Here is an 18,171-nt window from a genome sequence, read left to right on the forward strand (position 1 = left end):
AAAAACTATTTCTAAATGTAATTGAAAAAATAAAATAAGTACTCTCAAAAAAGAGTCAGGAAGTAAAATAAGAGAGTAATGTAAGAAAAATAATCAAATACTAGAAGATTCAAACTGGAGACAAATTTTATAAACATAAGGAATGTGAGCAAATCTTCATTGAATAGCTAAACTTTCCTGAAAATCAGAAATTTCATGTTCTTGAAGTTTATAAATATAATCAATATGGTCAAATATTCACTTATAACTCAGAACTTATTCAACTGCAGGGTATTTATGCTGCAGAGAGGTCTTGTAAATGTGCAAAATATGGGAAAGACTTTATTGAGATGTCCAACCTGAATATATATGTATGTATGTATGTGTATATATATATATGTGTGTGTGTGTGTGTGTGTGTGTGTGTGTGTGTGTGTGTGTGTGTCAATCAGAAATGCATCTAGAAGAGGAGCTTATAAATGGAATAAATGTGGGGACATTTTCACTGAAAAATAAACTTATTGAATTTGTACTGGATAAAACCTTTATAAATGTAATACATGAGGAAAGCCTTCATTAAAAAATCAAACCTTATTAAAAACCAGAAAATTCATAATGTTGGGAAGAATTTATAATTGTAAAGAGTATGGGAAATCCTTTATTTAAATGTCAAAACTTAACAAATACCAGAAGATTCATGCTAAAAATTTTTTATAAAAGTAGGAAATATGGAGAAGCCTTTCCTAAGCTTAATTTTCATTCAGCAATGAAGAATTCATACAGGAAAGAAGCCTTATAATGAATGTGAAAAAACCTTAAATCTCATATTTAAGATTACTTGGTATCAGAAGACATACTGGAGAAAAGTTATATAAATGCCATGATTATGGGAAATAATGAGCAAGTTACTACTAATCTTACAAAAGAAGAAACATGATGGAGAGAATATAGAACTATGAAGGATGTGTGCAAACATTCATTCAACATTCAAGTCTTATTATATACAAGAGAAGATTCACCCTGGGTAAAGACGTTATCAGTCAAACAAAAGCCTTCATTAAAAGATCAGCCCTTAAATAAATTACATAATTCATACTGGAGAGATGGAAGCTTTATAAATATAAGATATATGGGAAGGTCTTCTTATAATTTTAAGCATAAGAGGATTTATTCTGGAAAAAATAATCTTATTTTACTATAATGGATTTCAAAAAGCCTCCTGTGGCAAATAAAACAGTGACATGAAAAGTTTTTCATTGCTTACCATGAGCAATTACTGAGTAAAGAAAGAATTGTGTTTATAAGTAATAAGAAAAATTCATCAATTATAGCTGTTCCAAAGTGTTGGGAGAGGCTTTAAATCCCTGGAGAACTTATTACAAAAGTTTTGTAATCACTTGCTGGGAACAATATAGAAAGTACTCATATCAGAAATGACTTCTTCCAGAAACAGAACAGAAGCTCAACTTTTTAATGTCAAAAGCCTATTAGGGTTTTATGGTTGTAAAATTTGGAATGCTACAATTTCCAGATATTACAAATAAATATCACTCAGGAGACAGAAAAGAGCCATATATTGAGAAAGAGAAGATAAATATTAACTATTAATCATGAAACATGGGTGAACTATTTGCATTCTTCTGTATAAAGGTGATAGATGAATCCCCTTCAGACTTGGTCATCATCAGAGATCAAAAAAGAAATATGGTTACACAGAGAGCCTGGGAATAGTCTTTTTTATGTTTTAATGATCTTAAACAAAGAACAGAAATAGAACATAAAAAGAGTACACAGGAGAGAGAAAGAGGGTAAAACAAAAAGAAGAATGATGAAAAATATTTCACATAGTTATGGTGCCCAAATAGATGCCTTAAAAAATGACAAAATCCATACTTGGAAAATGAGGGGAGGATATATAGCCACACAATTGCATATAGAAATCTATTTTTACCCACTAGGTAAATTGAAGGAAAATAAAAATAAGGGAATAAGAACGAGGGCAGAAAAATGAAAGGATTAGTAAGAAATAAAACAAATTCTCAGAGGGAGTAGGAATCAGAAAGAAAAATAGAAGAACATAAATTGCAGGGAAACACACAGTGAATAATCTTTACTGTGAACATAAATGTGGTGAATTTACCCATAAAGTGGAAGAGATTAGGATAATTCCCTAGAAAGCAGATCCAATGATATCATTTATAAAAAGTACACTTACAACAAAAAGATACATACAGTTAAAATAATGGGTTGGAGCAAAATCTGTCATGGTTCACCTGAATTTTTAAAAGTTCAGGATCCAAATCATCATCTGAGAAAAAGCAACAACAAATATATATATAATTAAAAGAGATAAGGCAACTATATTTTGCTAAAATGTAGCATTAATATCAGTACTAAATATATATCCAAAATGTTAAGAGTATCCAATTTTTGGAAGGAAAATTAAATGTTATGAAGAACAGATAGCAAAAGGATAATTGTATAGAACTTCAGTTTACTTTTTACAGACATACATATATATGTGTGTGTGAGAATGTGTAAAAAGGACATGAAGAATCTGAACATAATTTTAGAAAGTTAGATATGATAGACCACTGGAAAATATTGAATGGCAATAGAAAACTGTTTCTAAGCTCTTTATAGCACCTTCACAAAAATGATTCTGTATTAGGGCATAAAACCCAAGACATATAGAAAATCCATGGATTCATGATATTAAGTACTTTATGCAATAAAATGACATTAGATTTATCAGAGAATAAACACATTTCCTTTCTATTCTTTCCTTTCCTTTCCATCCTCTGCTCACTTCACAACCATGAAGTTTGTTGTGCTTATGACACCTTCCTTCTTGTCACCAGTCTTACTTTTCCTTGCCTATCTGAATGCTACCTGTCTTCCCTAAGACTTGGTTAACGATTGGCTAGAGATGGAACTAGGTTAGAGTGATCAGTGCTATCTATGGTGGGTGTAAAATTAACTAGAGATCATTGATCCTTTATTGTTGCTCAAAATGTTTTTAGAAAGTTCATAGAATCCATAAAAATAATAGTTAATGAAAACATTGATATAGCACTTTGAGGTTTGCACAATGCTTTTAATGTATTACCTTAATTATCACTACCCCATAATTGGAAGGATCCAGTTATTGTCATCAATCCTAACCCATTCATTTTACAAACAGGGAAACTGAGAGCCAGAGTGGCTAGAAATAGTGAGTAGCACTAATGAGGGGCATCATGCATCGAGTGCAGTAGCTAGAGTGAGGAATACTGGAGTTGAAATCTGGCATTGGACATTTCCTAGCAGTGTGACTCTAGGCAAGTCACTTCAATCAGTGTGAAATAAGCTGGAGAAGGAAATGGCAAACATTCCAGTATTTTTGCCAAGAAAACTCCAAACAGAGTCATAAAAAGTTGGAGATGCCTAAAAACTACTGATCAACCACCACAAAAACGAACATGGTGAATCTGGGATCTTTTCTTGCCTGGTGCATAGCTTCTCTTTGCTCTGAAATGCAGCGAGCCCCTGTCCTGATCAAAGCCAAGGTCTACATAAATCCTCTGCCTCCCTGTGTTGACTTAAGCTGGAAAAAATGCACTGGATTTTTGTTTTTGTTTTTGTTTTGCATTCTTGGCTTTCTTTCTCATTCAGAACCGGGTCTGGAACATTTTTTCCATATTGATGGAGGAGGTGTGTTGGAGGGGACTCAAGTGCTCCTGTTTTTCTGAGATCTTAGCTGGCCACCATTCCTTCTGATTTGCAACATTACCTTTCCTTTCTTTTTGAGGTTATTCTTTGCTATATCTTTGGAATCATTTAGGTATATTGTTGTTTTTTTTTTGTTTTTGTTTTTGTTTTTCATTTAGTTTTTTATTATAGCTTTTTATTTACAAAACATATGCATGTGTCATTTTTCAGCATTAACACTTGCAAAACCTTCTGTTCCAAATTTTCCCTTCCTTCCCCCCACACCCTCCCCTAAATGGGAGCTAGTCCGATACATGTCAAATATGTTAAAATATATGTTAAATCCAGGTATATTGCTTTCTAGGCTCTGCCAGCTTCACTCTATGCCAATTCATATAAATCTTTGTGAAATGGTTTTTTAAAATATTTTAATTACTGTAGCTTAATATTTTCTTTGTAACCATGCATTTTATTTAATTTAAAATCAGCTATTCTGAGAAGAGGTCTATAGGCTTTCCCAGACAGCTTAAGGGTTGAAAATCCTCTTCAGGAAGGTCAGGCAATGAAATTGGCTTCCTGGGTTCTTTTTTGGATGTCTCAGGGAGTTCACTTCCTCAGTGACAAAACAATGTGCCTTTATAAAAGGTAATTGTGTGATTTGTTATTCAGGTACCTTCAAGATATTTTGACAATTGGACCTCTGGATGTTAGCAAATTAATCCCATCCCTGCTGGGCCTCCAGGAAATCCTGTCTGAACTTTGGATCTGGACCCAGTCTATGAATGACTATGAGTGAGTGAGCTTCTTCAAGCAGCACTTGGAGAGCCGCTAGATTATCTAAACGAGAACTAAATGTTGTTTCAGTTCATTACAGATTATCAGCATCACCTAAAATCAGGCCCCATTTGAGGAGCATTCCAGACTTTGTGATCCAAAAATATTTCCCAAGCATTCTGGTTCTTCGCCACTCCTACCCCATATGTGTTGTTTCCAGCTGCCTTAGATGTGAACCTAAAGATGGAGAAGTTTGTGTCTAATTCAAGGGTGTTAGAGGGGTTAAAAAACTTTGTCAAGAAAAGGATTAAGACTCTTCCAGGATCCCGCAGAGAGTCATTGGTCTAAGAAGGTCTAGAAGTCAGACTTTTCAAACTCTCTGAGGATATTGTCCATGGCCACATGTAACCAGCAGGGATGGGGGTGAGGTTGGGGAGCAAGGTTTCTCCTCTGAAAATAATTCTTAAATACTGGTAATTAACAATATCCATCCTGGAGTCTTCTTGACCACACTATATTTGATAGCAAGGGTCAGGGCAGGGGTTGTAGAGGAAATGAGAGCTGCAGTCTAGGGACAGAGAAGAGAAAGTAGAGACCCCTCAGAGCCAGGGATTCTTGGCTCTATTCCCACTTCTCTGATTTTTAAAACACCCATGCTGTGATTCAGGAGCCACCTGCCAGTGAGAGGATCTCTTCATGTGAAAGGATGATAATGACACAAGGAGACTGAAAGACTGTTGCGTTCTCTGACCTCTCCCCTCTTCCCTCTGACTCCAATTTATTTCATTCCCAATCCACAAGGAATACCTGTGTCAGCAAAGGCTGCTTTGCAACTCCTTCAAGTTTATGATTCACAGCCATGGGGGCTTTCAGAGAATTGACCTGCCCCTTCACCCAGGCATGATCCTTAATATACCCAAAACACATCTGCTTTTAGGGTGGCATGGATACCTGGGGATGATTCATGACAGTCATTAGCTCTTGCCCATCTCAATAGGAAGAGTGGAAAGATAGCGTCACTGGAGGCATGTCCCTAACTTCTGCTTAGCAAGGACACATTTACCCAGGTATTCTTGACCCCAAGTTTGACAAAAGAGAAAATGGCTGGAGAAAAGAGAAAATGGCCAGGAAAATGGCTGGAGAAATGGAAGGATTCTTTCAGTACAGAAGAAAGTTAGGGAAGAAATAGGACCATAGAAAAGAGACTTTTTTTTTCATTTACAGAAACAGAAATAAGTCAAGATAGAAAAACTGCTATAGAAATTGAGGCATATTTTTGGTACAGAAGGAACAAGAGAAAGTCAGACTAGATGGACAACCATGGACATAGAGGCTTTACAAAGCCTCCATTTCCATCCAGCACAAGGCTATTGCTATATCCTGCTACCAGCCCAATCTCCCAACTGGGGTGTGGACAAACTACTTTGCAAAGAAGAGCATCCCTTCCTTCAACCTCAGGTCTCCTATCTTTTACTGTGCTTGTCCTTTATGGTGAAATAAGCATGTTTGTGCTCCCTTCAATACTCTTTCCTGAAAAAAATGCCACTTCTGGGGCCAATGACAAAAAATTGGAAGGGAGGTTGAGGGGAGAGAGGGAGAAAGAATCCCTAAAGGTTGAAGTTCTTATCTCCCCCTTCTCCAGCTCCTTTTTGGAATTAGACACAAAACTCCCAATTTCTGAGAATGAGTCCCTCCATATGTGGGCTTAGTACCTGAGTAACTATCTCATTGTTGGGGAGTGGGAGTTCAAAACAAAGATGCTGAGAACTTGGATATCTGGAAGAATCTTGGGTTACTAAAAAGTAAGAGACAGCTGATACTTGTCAACTAGACATTTTTGAGCCTTTAAGTCAGGAGAAATAAAGGCCTGATACTGAAACAACTGATAACCTCATGGAGAATGGCTAATATCTAACACAAGACAACATTCTTCTTTTTTCCCCCTTTAAATGTATATTTTATTTAGTCTACTAAATATTTTCCAATTACATTTTTATATTTAACATTTAAAAAATTTTTAATTTCCAAATTCTCCCTCTCCTATCTCTCACTCTTTGAGAAGTCAAGCAAAATATCAGTTATACATGTGAAGTCATGCACAATGTTTCCATATTAGTCAGTCATATTGCAAAAGAAAAGACACACAAAATCCCAGAAAAAAATAAAGCGAAAAGTCTGCTTTAATCTGTACTCAGGGTTCATTTCTCTCTCAGGAAGTAAGCAGAAATTTTAATCATGACTCCTTTGTATCACTGTACTACTGAGAATCGTTAAGTCATTTATAGTTAGCCATCACATAATGTTGCAGTTATTGTATACAGTGTTTTCTTGGTTCTGTTCATTTCACTTCACATTAGTTCATTTAAAACGTCCCAGGCTTTCCTGAAACCATTGTGCTTATAATTTCTTATGACAGCTTTCTTTACATTACTTTTAAAATAATGTTTTATTTTTCCCAGTTAATGTATAGGCATAAAATTTTGATTTCCAAATTCTCCCCCTCCTGAGACATATAAGCAATTAGATATAGGTTATACATATGTGATCATGCAAAACATTTCCATATTCCTCATGTTGTGGAAGAAATAGGTCAAAAAAGAAAAAAAAGTGAAAATAGCATGCTTTGATCTGCATTCAGACTGCATCAGTTTTTTCCTCTGGATATAGATAGCATTTTTCATCTTGAATCTTCTGTAATTGTATTGCATCACTGTCTTGACTACCGTCGCCAAGTCTTTCACAATTATCATCATTACAATATCAATGTTCCTATGTAGATATTCTCTTGATTCTGCTCTCGTCACTTTGCATCAGTTCACAGAAGACTTCCCAGGGTTTTCCGAAACTATTATGCTCTCAATTTATGAGACCTTTCTTTGTATTACTGAATTCATTTACACTGAAGTTTAACCAGAGGCAAAGTCAAAACTTGTTGAAGCAGCTGATCTCAAACCTAAGAGTCCTGCACCCAGCAGGTATTTAATGCGTGCTGGGGAATTGTGGAACTCCCTGAACCATGACCTCTACCTAAAGCTGAAGGGGTTGGGACTTCGAAGCGTACAGGGACAGGCTGCCTTGAGAATGGCCTTTGAGACATTTGTTTCTCTATCCAGGACCACCATTGTCCTTAATGGCCTTTTCCAAGCGGCCTTCCCCTCTTCAGGTTCATAGTAAATGACATTTAGAGAGAATGTTAAACTTCACCCTTTGCAGACAGCATCGTCTTTGTTGCTCACAACAAACCTTTGTGGGACATACACAAGATGACAAAATGAAGATAAAAGAGCCAGTGATGTGTCATGAAGTGTCTGAGATGGGATTTTAATCTGGATCTTCTATCCTCTGCATCCCAAAAGCTCTGCCCTTCTCATGTTTTCAGTCAAGCTCAACAAAGGGAGACAGAGCTTGTGAACCCTGGGAATGGTCTGGACAGGATCTCGCTGCATTTTAAAGCGAGGAAACGTAGAGTACTGGGGCCAGAGATCCCGGACCCAGGATGAGCAGGGCATAACGTGAGAACAAAAGTCCCCTGGAAGTGATGGCCCTTCCGAGGCATTACGGGTCACGCTGAGGAACTGCACTTATGGGCAGGGCCCACAGTGAGCACTGGTCACTGACTCTAGGGTGTAGGCTGTAGGCTGGGTTGGGAACAAGAGCAGAAGCAAAAAGTAGCCGTGCTGCTTGCTCCAACCCTAGAAGATAAGAGGGTCTCATTCCCAGTGTCCATCACACTGCTGCTGCTGCTGCTGAACAGGAGCCGAGCACTGTGCTAAATGCTATACAAATACTATCTCTTCTGAGCCTCATAGTGACTTAGGAGTTGGAAGCTCTCATTATGGCCCCCTATCCTAACAGGTGAGTGAACTGGGGAAAAGACCTCCCCATGGACATCCAAGTAAGTCACATGTTGGGGGGACTGAACTCTGTGAGTCTCCCGGCCTCCAGGCCCAATCCACCGTGCCGAACTGCCCCTAAATGGAACCCGATTAACAGCGAGAAGCCTGTACTTGAGTTCCCCTGAACCTCCAGAGCTTCCCCCTGGCCACAGAATTACCAATAGGAGGGAAGACAAGAGGAGTCTTGTGCTAAACCAGACCTAGGTCAAAAGTCTACCACCATCTTTTCCCCTTTTGAAGTTAGGCAACAAGGAAACTTAATCTGGGAATAGAATAAAAGGACCAATCAATGAGGTTTGAAGCTGATGTAATAATCCAGTCCCTTTTAGAAGCCTGTGCCACTTCTGCTGTCCCACTACATGACCTCAGGTAGGAAAGAATAACCTGAAGTAAAGTATTCCTTCGGAAGAGGGAGAGGATGAGAAAAAATGCTACTATCGCCCTCAGGCCCAGCTCCTGGAGCCAGCAGATCAGTGCTCCCACAGACGTGATGAGCCACATTAAACTGGATCTGCCAGCGTTCCTGTGAAGTGATACAATGGGAATCATAGAGTCCATTTTATAGATAAGAAAACTGAGGCTCAAACTAGTGAATGTCAGAGGCATGGTGTGAAAGCAGAGCTCAATGATTCTTAGCTTTGGGCTAACTGAATGGGAGTTGGGCTATAATCAACTGTGCTGCTCTCTCCCAAAGATGTTGGGCCATTTAACTACTGCTCAGAGAAACTCCAATGGTTATCAATTCTAAGAATTAGAAGACCCCTCCAGAAACTCAGAAGGAAAAGACCCCGCCTCACATATTTAGCTGTATAATGTTTGGCAACTCAATTCATTCCCCTGGTGCTCGGCTTTCCCCTCCATAAAATGAGGGAGGTGTTCTAGCTAATGAATAAAATGTGTTTTCCCATACACAGCTAAATGCTTTATAAAGCACTGAGCACAGTGCTAGGTTCATGGAAGGCACTATAGAAGGCCTCTGAACTCCTTCCCAGATTTTACTTCCATGTCAGGGGTTTCTAAGAAGTCAGAGCTGGAAGCTACCTGGCCGTGGGCAAAGGCTCTGGATTTCCTGTATTTCTATTTTATTACATTTAAGCATAGGTTCAGATACTAGAAAAATTACTCTGAACCAAGCTTAAAATTTTGGCAAAATCTTTATGGAGAAAATTACTGTTATAGATGGAAAAATAATATCATAGCCTATTAGAATTTTTATAGCCTTTTAGGTCATCTAGGCCTCTAGTAAAACATTAATTTTCTCATACTTTCTTAATTTAAGGTTGAACAAACTAAAACAAATTAGTAAAGACACAAAATTACTGAAGTTTGCAAAACACTACATCCCTACAGGTTTGGGTCCCTCGGGAAGGGTTGGGTCCAGAGTAGGGACAAGACTTAAGGAGGAAGTTGAGAGTCCTAATATTTTTGTGAATTTTCTCCTCTGGAGTTTGAGTTAATGTTAGAGTCAGAAAACAGAAGGCATGGGTAATCACAGAAACCTCCTGAGCATCAGTTCTGCTTAGAACTGGACATTTGGAGAGATGAGAAGGTGAGACCTGGGCTGATAGGGAGTCTAGTTCTCTCCTGACTTACCCTGGGAGACCCCGGGCCAGCCCTTGCCTCTCCCAGGGCTTCAGTGCCCTCACCCATATAATGAGGAAGGGTAGGAGTTTTCAGAATTAGAAGCAACATCAGAAATAATCCAAGCCAATCCCATGTCTTCAGGCTGTAGAGGAATATGCTGAGTGGAAGTGACTGGCCAAGGACATACAGCTAACTATTGCCAGAGCCAGGATAGAACCAGTCTTCTGTCTCCAGGTCTAGGACCTTCTGCCATTCTCCATTTCGATGACTTGCAGTTAGCAAGATCTTGAAGATGAGACTCTCCTGGAGTGGGTGTGGGGAGATCTGCCAGTTCCAGGACCCATAACTGGCTCTGGATTTTGGGCTGGGCAGTGCTGGAGTTACCTCAACTCAACACAGACCAACTAACTTGAAAAAGAAAGAAAAAAAGCAAATTTCCCCTCTGAGAAAGAAAGGAAAAGTTCCTCCAGAAATGGTGTAGCCAGTGGGAGGCTTTCCACAGGGATCAGAGACCTGCTGTTGACTAGAAGTCAGCCCTTCACCCAAGCTGAGGGTCTGACTGGAGGCAGACCATCCAGCTCCCACATTCTAGGATTTTCTAAAGTAAAAATTATCTGCCAAATGACAAGTTTTTGCTAATGGGATTTCCACATCCACTACTTGTGTAACCCATCTGTATGAAAATTCTGGTGCTCAACAAGAGATGGTCTGTCATTGAAGGCTTCCCCACATTCCTTACATAAAAAAGGTTTCTCTTCTGTATGACTTGTCTGGTGCTTCACAAGGTCAGAGCTTTGAGGGAACAATTTCCCACACTCATTACAATTATAAGGTTTCTCTTCTGTATGACTTTCCTGGTGCTTCACAAAGTCAGAGCTTTGAGGGAAGGATTTCCCACACTCATTGCAATTATAAGGTTTCTCTTCTGTATGACTTTCCTGGTGCTTCACAAGGTCAGAGTTTTGAGGGAACGATTTCCCACACTCATTACATTTATAGGGTTTCTCTTCAGTGTGACTTTCCTGGTGCTTCACAAGGTCAGAGCTTTGAGGGAAGGATTTCCCACACTCATTACATTTATAGGGTTTCTCTTCAGTGTGACTTTCCTGGTGCTTCACAAGGTCAGAGCTTTGAGGGAAGGATTTCCCACACTCATTACATTTATAGAGTTTCTCTTTAGTGTGAATTCTCTGGTGTTTGAAAAGGTGTGAGTGCTCACTAAAAGTTTTCTCACACTGATTACATTTATATGGTTTGTCTTCTGTATGAATCTTCTGATGCTCATTAAGATTCAACTTCTCCACAAAACTTTTCCCACACTGATTACATTTGTAAGGTTTCTCTTCATGAGTTCTCTGATGACTGAAAAGATCTGATTGTTCAGTGAAGGCTTCCCCACACTGATTACATGTATAAGACCTCTCTCCAGTATGGATCTTCTGATGTACAGTGAGATTTGATCTCTGAATAAAGCCTTTTCCACACTCATTACACGTATAAGGCTTCTCTCCAGTATGAATCTTCTGATGTACATTAAGATTAGAGCTCCGACTAAATGCTTTCCCACACTGATTACATGCATAAGGCTTCTCTCCAGTATGAATTCTCTGGTGACTAACAAGGACCGAATTTGTGCTGAAATCTTTCCCACATTTACTACATGTATATGGCTTCTCTCCAGTATGAGTCATCTGATGTACAAGAAGGGTTGAGCTATCAATAAAAGCTTTCCCACAGTCACTGCAGGTATAAGGCTTCTCTCCAGTATGAACTCTCTGATGTCTGAAAAGGGTTGACTTTTGAGTGTAGGCTTTATTACATTTAGTGCATTTATAAGGTTTCTCTCCAGTATGACTCTCCTGATGTACATTAAGGTTTGATCTCCTAAGGAAGGCTTTCCCACATTGATTGCATTTATAAGGCTTCTCTCCAGTGTGAGTTTTCTGGTGATTAAAAAAAGATGAACTCTGGGTGAAGGATTTCCCACATTGATTACATTTATAAGGCTTCTCTCCAGTATGAATCTTCTCATGTACCTTAAGGTTTGAGCTCTGAACAAAGGCTTTCCCACACACATTACATTTATAAGGCTTCTCTTCATTATGGATTTTCTGATGGTTGAAAAGGGTTGATTTTTGAGTGAAGACTTTCCCACATTGATCACATTTATAAGCCTTTTCTCCAGTATGAATCTTCTGATGTACAATAAGATTTGAGCTCTGAACAAAGGTTTTTCCACACTCGTTACATTTATAAGGTTTCTCTCCAGTATGAATTCTATGATGATTGACAAGAACTGACTTTTTACTGAAGGCTTTCCCACACTCATCACATGTATATGGCTTCTCTCCAGTGTGAGTCATTTGATGACTAATAAGAGTTGAGCTCTCATAAAAGGCTTTCCCACAAGTATTACATTTAAAAGGTTTCTCTTCAGTATGAATTTTGTGATGCTTGAAAAGAGTTGACTTCTGAGCAAAGGCTTTCCCACATTTTGTACATTCATAAGGTTTGTCTCCTGTATGGTTCTTCTGATGTAAATTAAGGTTTGATCTCCTAAAGAAAGCTTTCCCACACTTGTCGCATCTATAAGGCTTCTCTCCAGTATGAATTCTCTGGTGATTGAGAAGAGATGAACTTAGGGTGAAGGCTTTCTCACATTGATCACATTTATAAGGCTTCTCCCCAGTATGAATCATCTCATGTACCTTAAGATTTGATTTTCGACTAAAAGCTTTCCCGCACTCATTACATTTATAAGGCTTCTCTCCAGTGTGAATTCTCTCATGTCTGAAAAGAGTTGAGCTCTGACCAAAGACTTTCCCACATTCATTACATTTATAAGCCTTCTCAACGGCACACATGTTTTGGTGTTCAGAAACATTTGAAGATTTAGTGAAAGTTTTGTCATGTTCCTTCTGTTCATTTATTTTGCCTCCATTTTGAATCTTCTGGATTTTTGTCAGTTTTCTCACATCCCTCTCCTGCTTCATCTCCTGCCTCTTTACCTACAATTCTAGCAGAAATGATCAGCACTGCTTCCAATTTTCTCTCTATGGGATGACTCTTCTCCTGGAATGGTCTCTTTCAAAGCTCCCTCTGTGCTCTTTAGCCTAGACTCCAAATCTGAAAAACAGTAATATAAGGTATAAATGTCCCCATTTCCGAGAAACTAGGGATGAAGTAATACAACTGAAAATGGTCCCCAGAGAGAGGTAGCCCATTGTGGAATTAGTTTTAATGCCCTTTTAGTTTCTTTAGAAATACTGAGAAATAACATTTTTCCAGATCAAATAATCCTTTCCAGACTTTTCCTTATTTGAAATCATGTAGGAATAGAAACTTTTTTTTCCGCTTGAAAACCTTCGCAATGCCTGAAGTATTTTTCAATTTTTCTAAACATTTTTATTTAAAGTTTTGAATTCCAACTTCTATCCCTTCCTCCCTCCTCTCCCCCCCTTCCTGAGGTGACAAGTAATCACATGAGGGTGATACATGTGCAATTATATGAAATGTATTTGCACATTAGTCATTTCATATAAGACTTGGAAAAAAATAAAAATGAAAGTGAAAATTAGCATGCTTCATTTTATATTCAATCAATACCATTTCTTTCTCTTGAGGCAAATGGTATGCTTCATCATTAGTTCTTTGGGATTGTCTTAGATCTTTGTATTGTTGAGAATAGCTAAGTTATTCACAGTTCTTCACTGGACTACATTGCTGTTACTGTATTCAACAATTTCTTGGTTCTGTTCACTTCACTATATATCAGTGTATGCAAGTCCAGTTTTTTCTATAATCATCCTGCTTATCATTTCTTATAACACAATCATATTCCATTATAAACATATATTACAGCTTGTTTAGCCATTCCCAATTGATGGGAATCTCATCGATTTTCAATTTTTAGCCACCACAAAAAAGAGCGGTAATAAATATTTTTGTACAAATAAATCCTTTGCCCTTTTAAAAAGGAATACAGATCTAGGAGTGTTTTGATAGATCAGAGGGTATGCATTGTTTTATAACCCTTTGAGCATAGTTCCAAATTGTCCTTCAGAATGGTTAGATCAGTTCACAACTCCACCAAAAATCCACTTTGGTTGCAGTGGTTTTGAGCAAGAATGTTTCAATCTTATATAATCAGAATATCTACATTTTGTAATGCTCTCTATATATTCTTTTTCCTAATTTTTCCCCTTATTCATAAATCTGACAAATAAACTGTTCCATGCTCTTAATTTCCTTACATTATCATCCTTTATGTGTAAATCACATGCCCATTTTGCCATTATTGTGGTATATAGTATGAATTTTTGTTCTATATCAATTTCTGCCATATTGTTTTCCAATTTTCCCAGCAGTTTTTGTCAAAAATTAAGTTTTTATTCCAAAATCTTGGATCTTTGGGTTTATCCCATGCTAGATTATCATAGTCCTTTATTATAATGTAATTTGTACCTAATCCATTCCACTGATTTGCTATCCTATTTCATAGGCAGTACCAGATTATTTTGATAATTATTTTATAATACAGTTTGAGATCTACACCACTTCTTTCACATTTTTCTCACAGATTCCCTTGATATCACTCAGCTTTCTATTCTTTCAGATTAATTTTATTTTTTTCTAGCTCAATAATTTTTGATACTTTGGTATGGCACTGAAGACATTTAGGTAAGACTCATTTTTTTTTTGTATCCGCTTGGTTTACATGAGCAATTAATATTTTTCCAATAGTTTAGATCTAATTTTTGTGTGAAAATTGTTTTATAACTGTTTTCATAGAGTTGCTAGGTTTTTTCTCAGCAGGTAGACTCTCAAATATTTTATATTGTAGCACAGGGTTTTTTTAAGCAGGATGAAAGGGTGAAAACCAATTCTTGAACAAAGGTCACCTCGAAGTCCTTATCTCCTCAATGGACACAATTCAAATCTCTATTCATGAGGGAATCTAGGTTTTTAATCAGAGAGAGGTCATTCTCAGGTCTTGAGGAAGTCCACAACCACAGAGACTGGTCCCTTCCAACCTGGGTTCAGCTCCAGACTACTGGGACTCCTCTCCCAGGAGCTGTGTCCCTATCACCTCCACCTCTTAAGTGAACTTCTCTCCAGAATCTCTCTTTGAGGAAGCACCTGAATGGGACTAAGGGGATGAATCTTTCTCAGGTTTATGAGGAGACTAGGATTAAGTCAAGGCCTTACAAGAAGTGACATAACCTGTGGGAGGCAGAAACACTGGTGACCATTGGTCAAGGATGGTTATGCCCTTTCAGTCTATCCAATGAGAAGGCTTGAGTCTTTTCCTATTTAACCTGGTGTTCTACTTCCAGTTTACGGGTTCAGGAGCACATGGTAGCAGAGATAGGGAGGGGGAACAACTGGAATGGTTCCCAAGTGTGTCTGGGCCTCTCCCTGCAGGGACTAAATAAATGCTTTCTCTTTGTACCTGAAGATGCCTCTGATCAGTTAATTTGGGAAAGGGGCCTAGCACCCGGCCCCACAAACTAAACATCATCTCTTCAAACTTGGTCTAAGTCATGATTCTCCTTTGTTATTTTACCCCCATGGGGTACTTCTCTTTCTGTCCCCTTTTATGTTAACTTTCTTCATGAGAACATGGGGTACTTTCCCCTCTGTATTTCAGTACTTTTTTTATAATGTTAACTTTCTTCATGAGAATATATGCTTCTTTGGGGCCACGAATGGTTTCTTTCTGCTTATGTTTAAAGTCCAAAGTATTTGTAGTACCAGATTTTGGCAAATAGTAGGTATTTAATAAATGCTTTGTGAATCTGTCAATAAATGGAGGATACAATAGTGACTGTTGTTTTAGAATGTAGACCCCAAAATGTATTTTAACATTCCTTTTTTTCTAAGATTACAGCAAATGTTCCCATAAATATTCTTGGGTAGTGGGACACCTCTGATGGATGGGCTAGAGTAGGCCAGTTTAGATAGCTCTGTCAGGTAGGAATTGCATTGATGTCGTGCAACATTCAATTTAGAAATTGTTTGTCATGGCAGACTTGTGGGTTGGAAATAGGTACTCTCTTCCTGTTCCTCCCTCCTCTCTCTTTTCCCTCTCCCTCTCCACCTCTCCTCTTTCTTCCCCCTCTCTGCCCTCCCGATCTGACAATGTTTAAGTTTTGCTAAATGGTTGCATTTATTTGATCACGAAAGAATCCTGTGGCCAGGCTATTAGGGGACAGATATCTCTATTTTACAGATGAAGAACAGAAATGATTTTGTAGATTTTAAGGTATTAATTGCCATGGGTAACAGGGTAAGTCATATCACTTATTTGGCATTTTTTGTATGCAAAAATGCTTTCTTTCTAGTAACACCCATTCATAATCAATTATTGAACTTTAGGGTGCAAAAGAGACAAAAGAATGGGGGTAAGGGTCTAAGTGATACACAGAATGGAACATTTCTCACAATCATTCTCTCCTAGGGGCTCTCATTTCATTCATTTTTCCTGAATAGACATCTCAATAACTTGAATGTTCAATGATAGAGCAGGGTACTGAATCAAATCTCCAAGGGCCCAGAGAAGAAGTATAGAGAGAAAAGGAAAAAAAAAATCAGGACAGAAGCTGTGGGACACCCCTGATCATTACACCAATGAAAATTCAGTAAAAGAGGGGGCAGGCAAGAGAAGAACAGAACAAGCATTTAGGAAGCACCCCTATGTGCTAGACACTGTGCTAAGTAAGCCCTGTGCTGACATTGTCTCCTTTTATCCTCACAACACTGGGATATTATCTTTTCCACGGACGATTGAGGAAACCAAGGCAGACAGAACACAAAGTGTTCTGCCCAGGATCCCACAGCTATTAAGTGTCCAGGGCTGGATTTCAAGTCTGACCTTCCTGATGGCTGGCCCAGAGCTGTCACTCTTGAAGAGTGGTGAGAATGGTCACCAAAAAAAAAGCAGATCATATCTACTCTGACAATCCAAAGATGCAGAGCTTAGCAACGCAGACTATTAATTATTAATTAAGAAGCTTCCGCTCCCCTTGGAGGAGAGAGTCGCACTGGAAGAAAGAGCTTGAGCACCAGGGGAGAGGGTTCAGAAAGCCCTCCAAATCACAAGGATGCGCAGAAATTAATCTCCATTTTCACCACCCAGAAGCCATCATGTAACCACTAAACAAACCTCCCGAGGGGGGCCCACTGCCTTCCCTGAGAGTCCCTTCCCCTTCCAGACCAGTATCAGGTGGGGAAGTTCATCCTCAAGCAGCCCTCTGTTTGCCCCCTTGCAAGCTACGGCCGCTGCTCCAGGCGATCCTCCTCAGCCAAACATGGCACAAAAGCCAAACCTGGCCCAGCCCATTTGGGGAGGCAGCTCTTCCTTCTCCACCAGCCTTTTCTCCAAGCCCCAAATCCTTGAGTCTTTGGAACAGCCCTCACAGGATGAGTCGAGGCCATCCAGTCCGGCCACCCTCTTTTGGACACTCCGCTTTATCAGTGTCCTCTTATGCACAGAGCCCAGAGCTGCCCACCAGCTAGAATAACAAGGGCAGAGCACCTGGCTTCTGTGGCTGACCTAATCTGGAATCTGGGCTCCTCTGGAGACAGGTCAAGGTGCCCAGAGCTTTTGTGCCCCTTATTTCACACTGTTGACTCCTGGGCAACTTGCAGCTCCAGGGGACCCTTGCTGTCTATGAGCTCCTGTGGAACTGCCCAGTGGGTCCGGCCCTTTTAGATCTGATTGTCATCTAGGTCTTAGTCATTCTCCAGCTACCCTGTAAATACATCTTTACCCAACTTCCTGAGGAAGGCTCTACCAACTTCCCAGGGAGCCTCTGGGCAAAAATGTCACGCAGCAAAGGAAAGGAGTGGGTCAGTGAAGATTTTTCCCCCCTTAGGTATAAAAGAGACCTGAAAAAAGTCCAGAAAGACAAACTGCTCAGGAAAATTGAAGCGACTTTTTAGGTACAGAAATGAACAGAAGGAACTTCAGAAAAATAAAGCCATAGAAATTGAGACATCTTCTTATATACAGAAGAAAAATCAAGGAGATTCTGACAAAAACTCAGCCATCTATTTTGAAGCATTCTAGGCACAGAAGGGAACAACAAAAGGAAGGCTAGATAGATATGCAGACACTGAAATTGAGTTTTGATTTTAGGAACAGAAAAAAAAGGAGCAAAGCCAGATTAATACTCTGTCATAAATATTGAAACATTCTTTTAAATAAGGACAGGAACAGAAAGATCTGAAGATAAAAAAAGACAGC

General features: G+C 38.9%; 2 protein-coding genes across 3 annotated transcripts in view; both read right to left on the reverse strand.

Moving 5' to 3' along the window:
• Positions 1-18,171, reverse strand: part of LOC141562595 (uncharacterized) — a 173,344-nt gene that overhangs the window by 83,057 nt on the left and 72,116 nt on the right. The window lies entirely within an intron of this gene.
• LOC141564465 (uncharacterized) overlaps positions 600-18,171 on the reverse strand; it is a 153,763-nt gene continuing 136,191 nt past the window's right edge. For both annotated transcript variants that reach the window (XM_074306979.1, XM_074306978.1), the window contains exon 3: positions 600-13,049. In XM_074306979.1, the coding sequence (XP_074163080.1) occupies positions 10,580-12,916 (2,337 nt within the window). In that variant the 5' untranslated portion in view covers positions 12,917-13,049 and the 3' untranslated portion in view covers positions 600-10,579. The remainder of the gene's footprint in view (positions 13,050-18,171) is intronic.

Source organism: Sminthopsis crassicaudata, chromosome 3 (genome assembly GCF_048593235.1).
Source record: "Sminthopsis crassicaudata isolate SCR6 chromosome 3, ASM4859323v1, whole genome shotgun sequence".
Taxonomy (NCBI): Eukaryota; Metazoa; Chordata; class Mammalia; order Dasyuromorphia; family Dasyuridae; genus Sminthopsis; species Sminthopsis crassicaudata.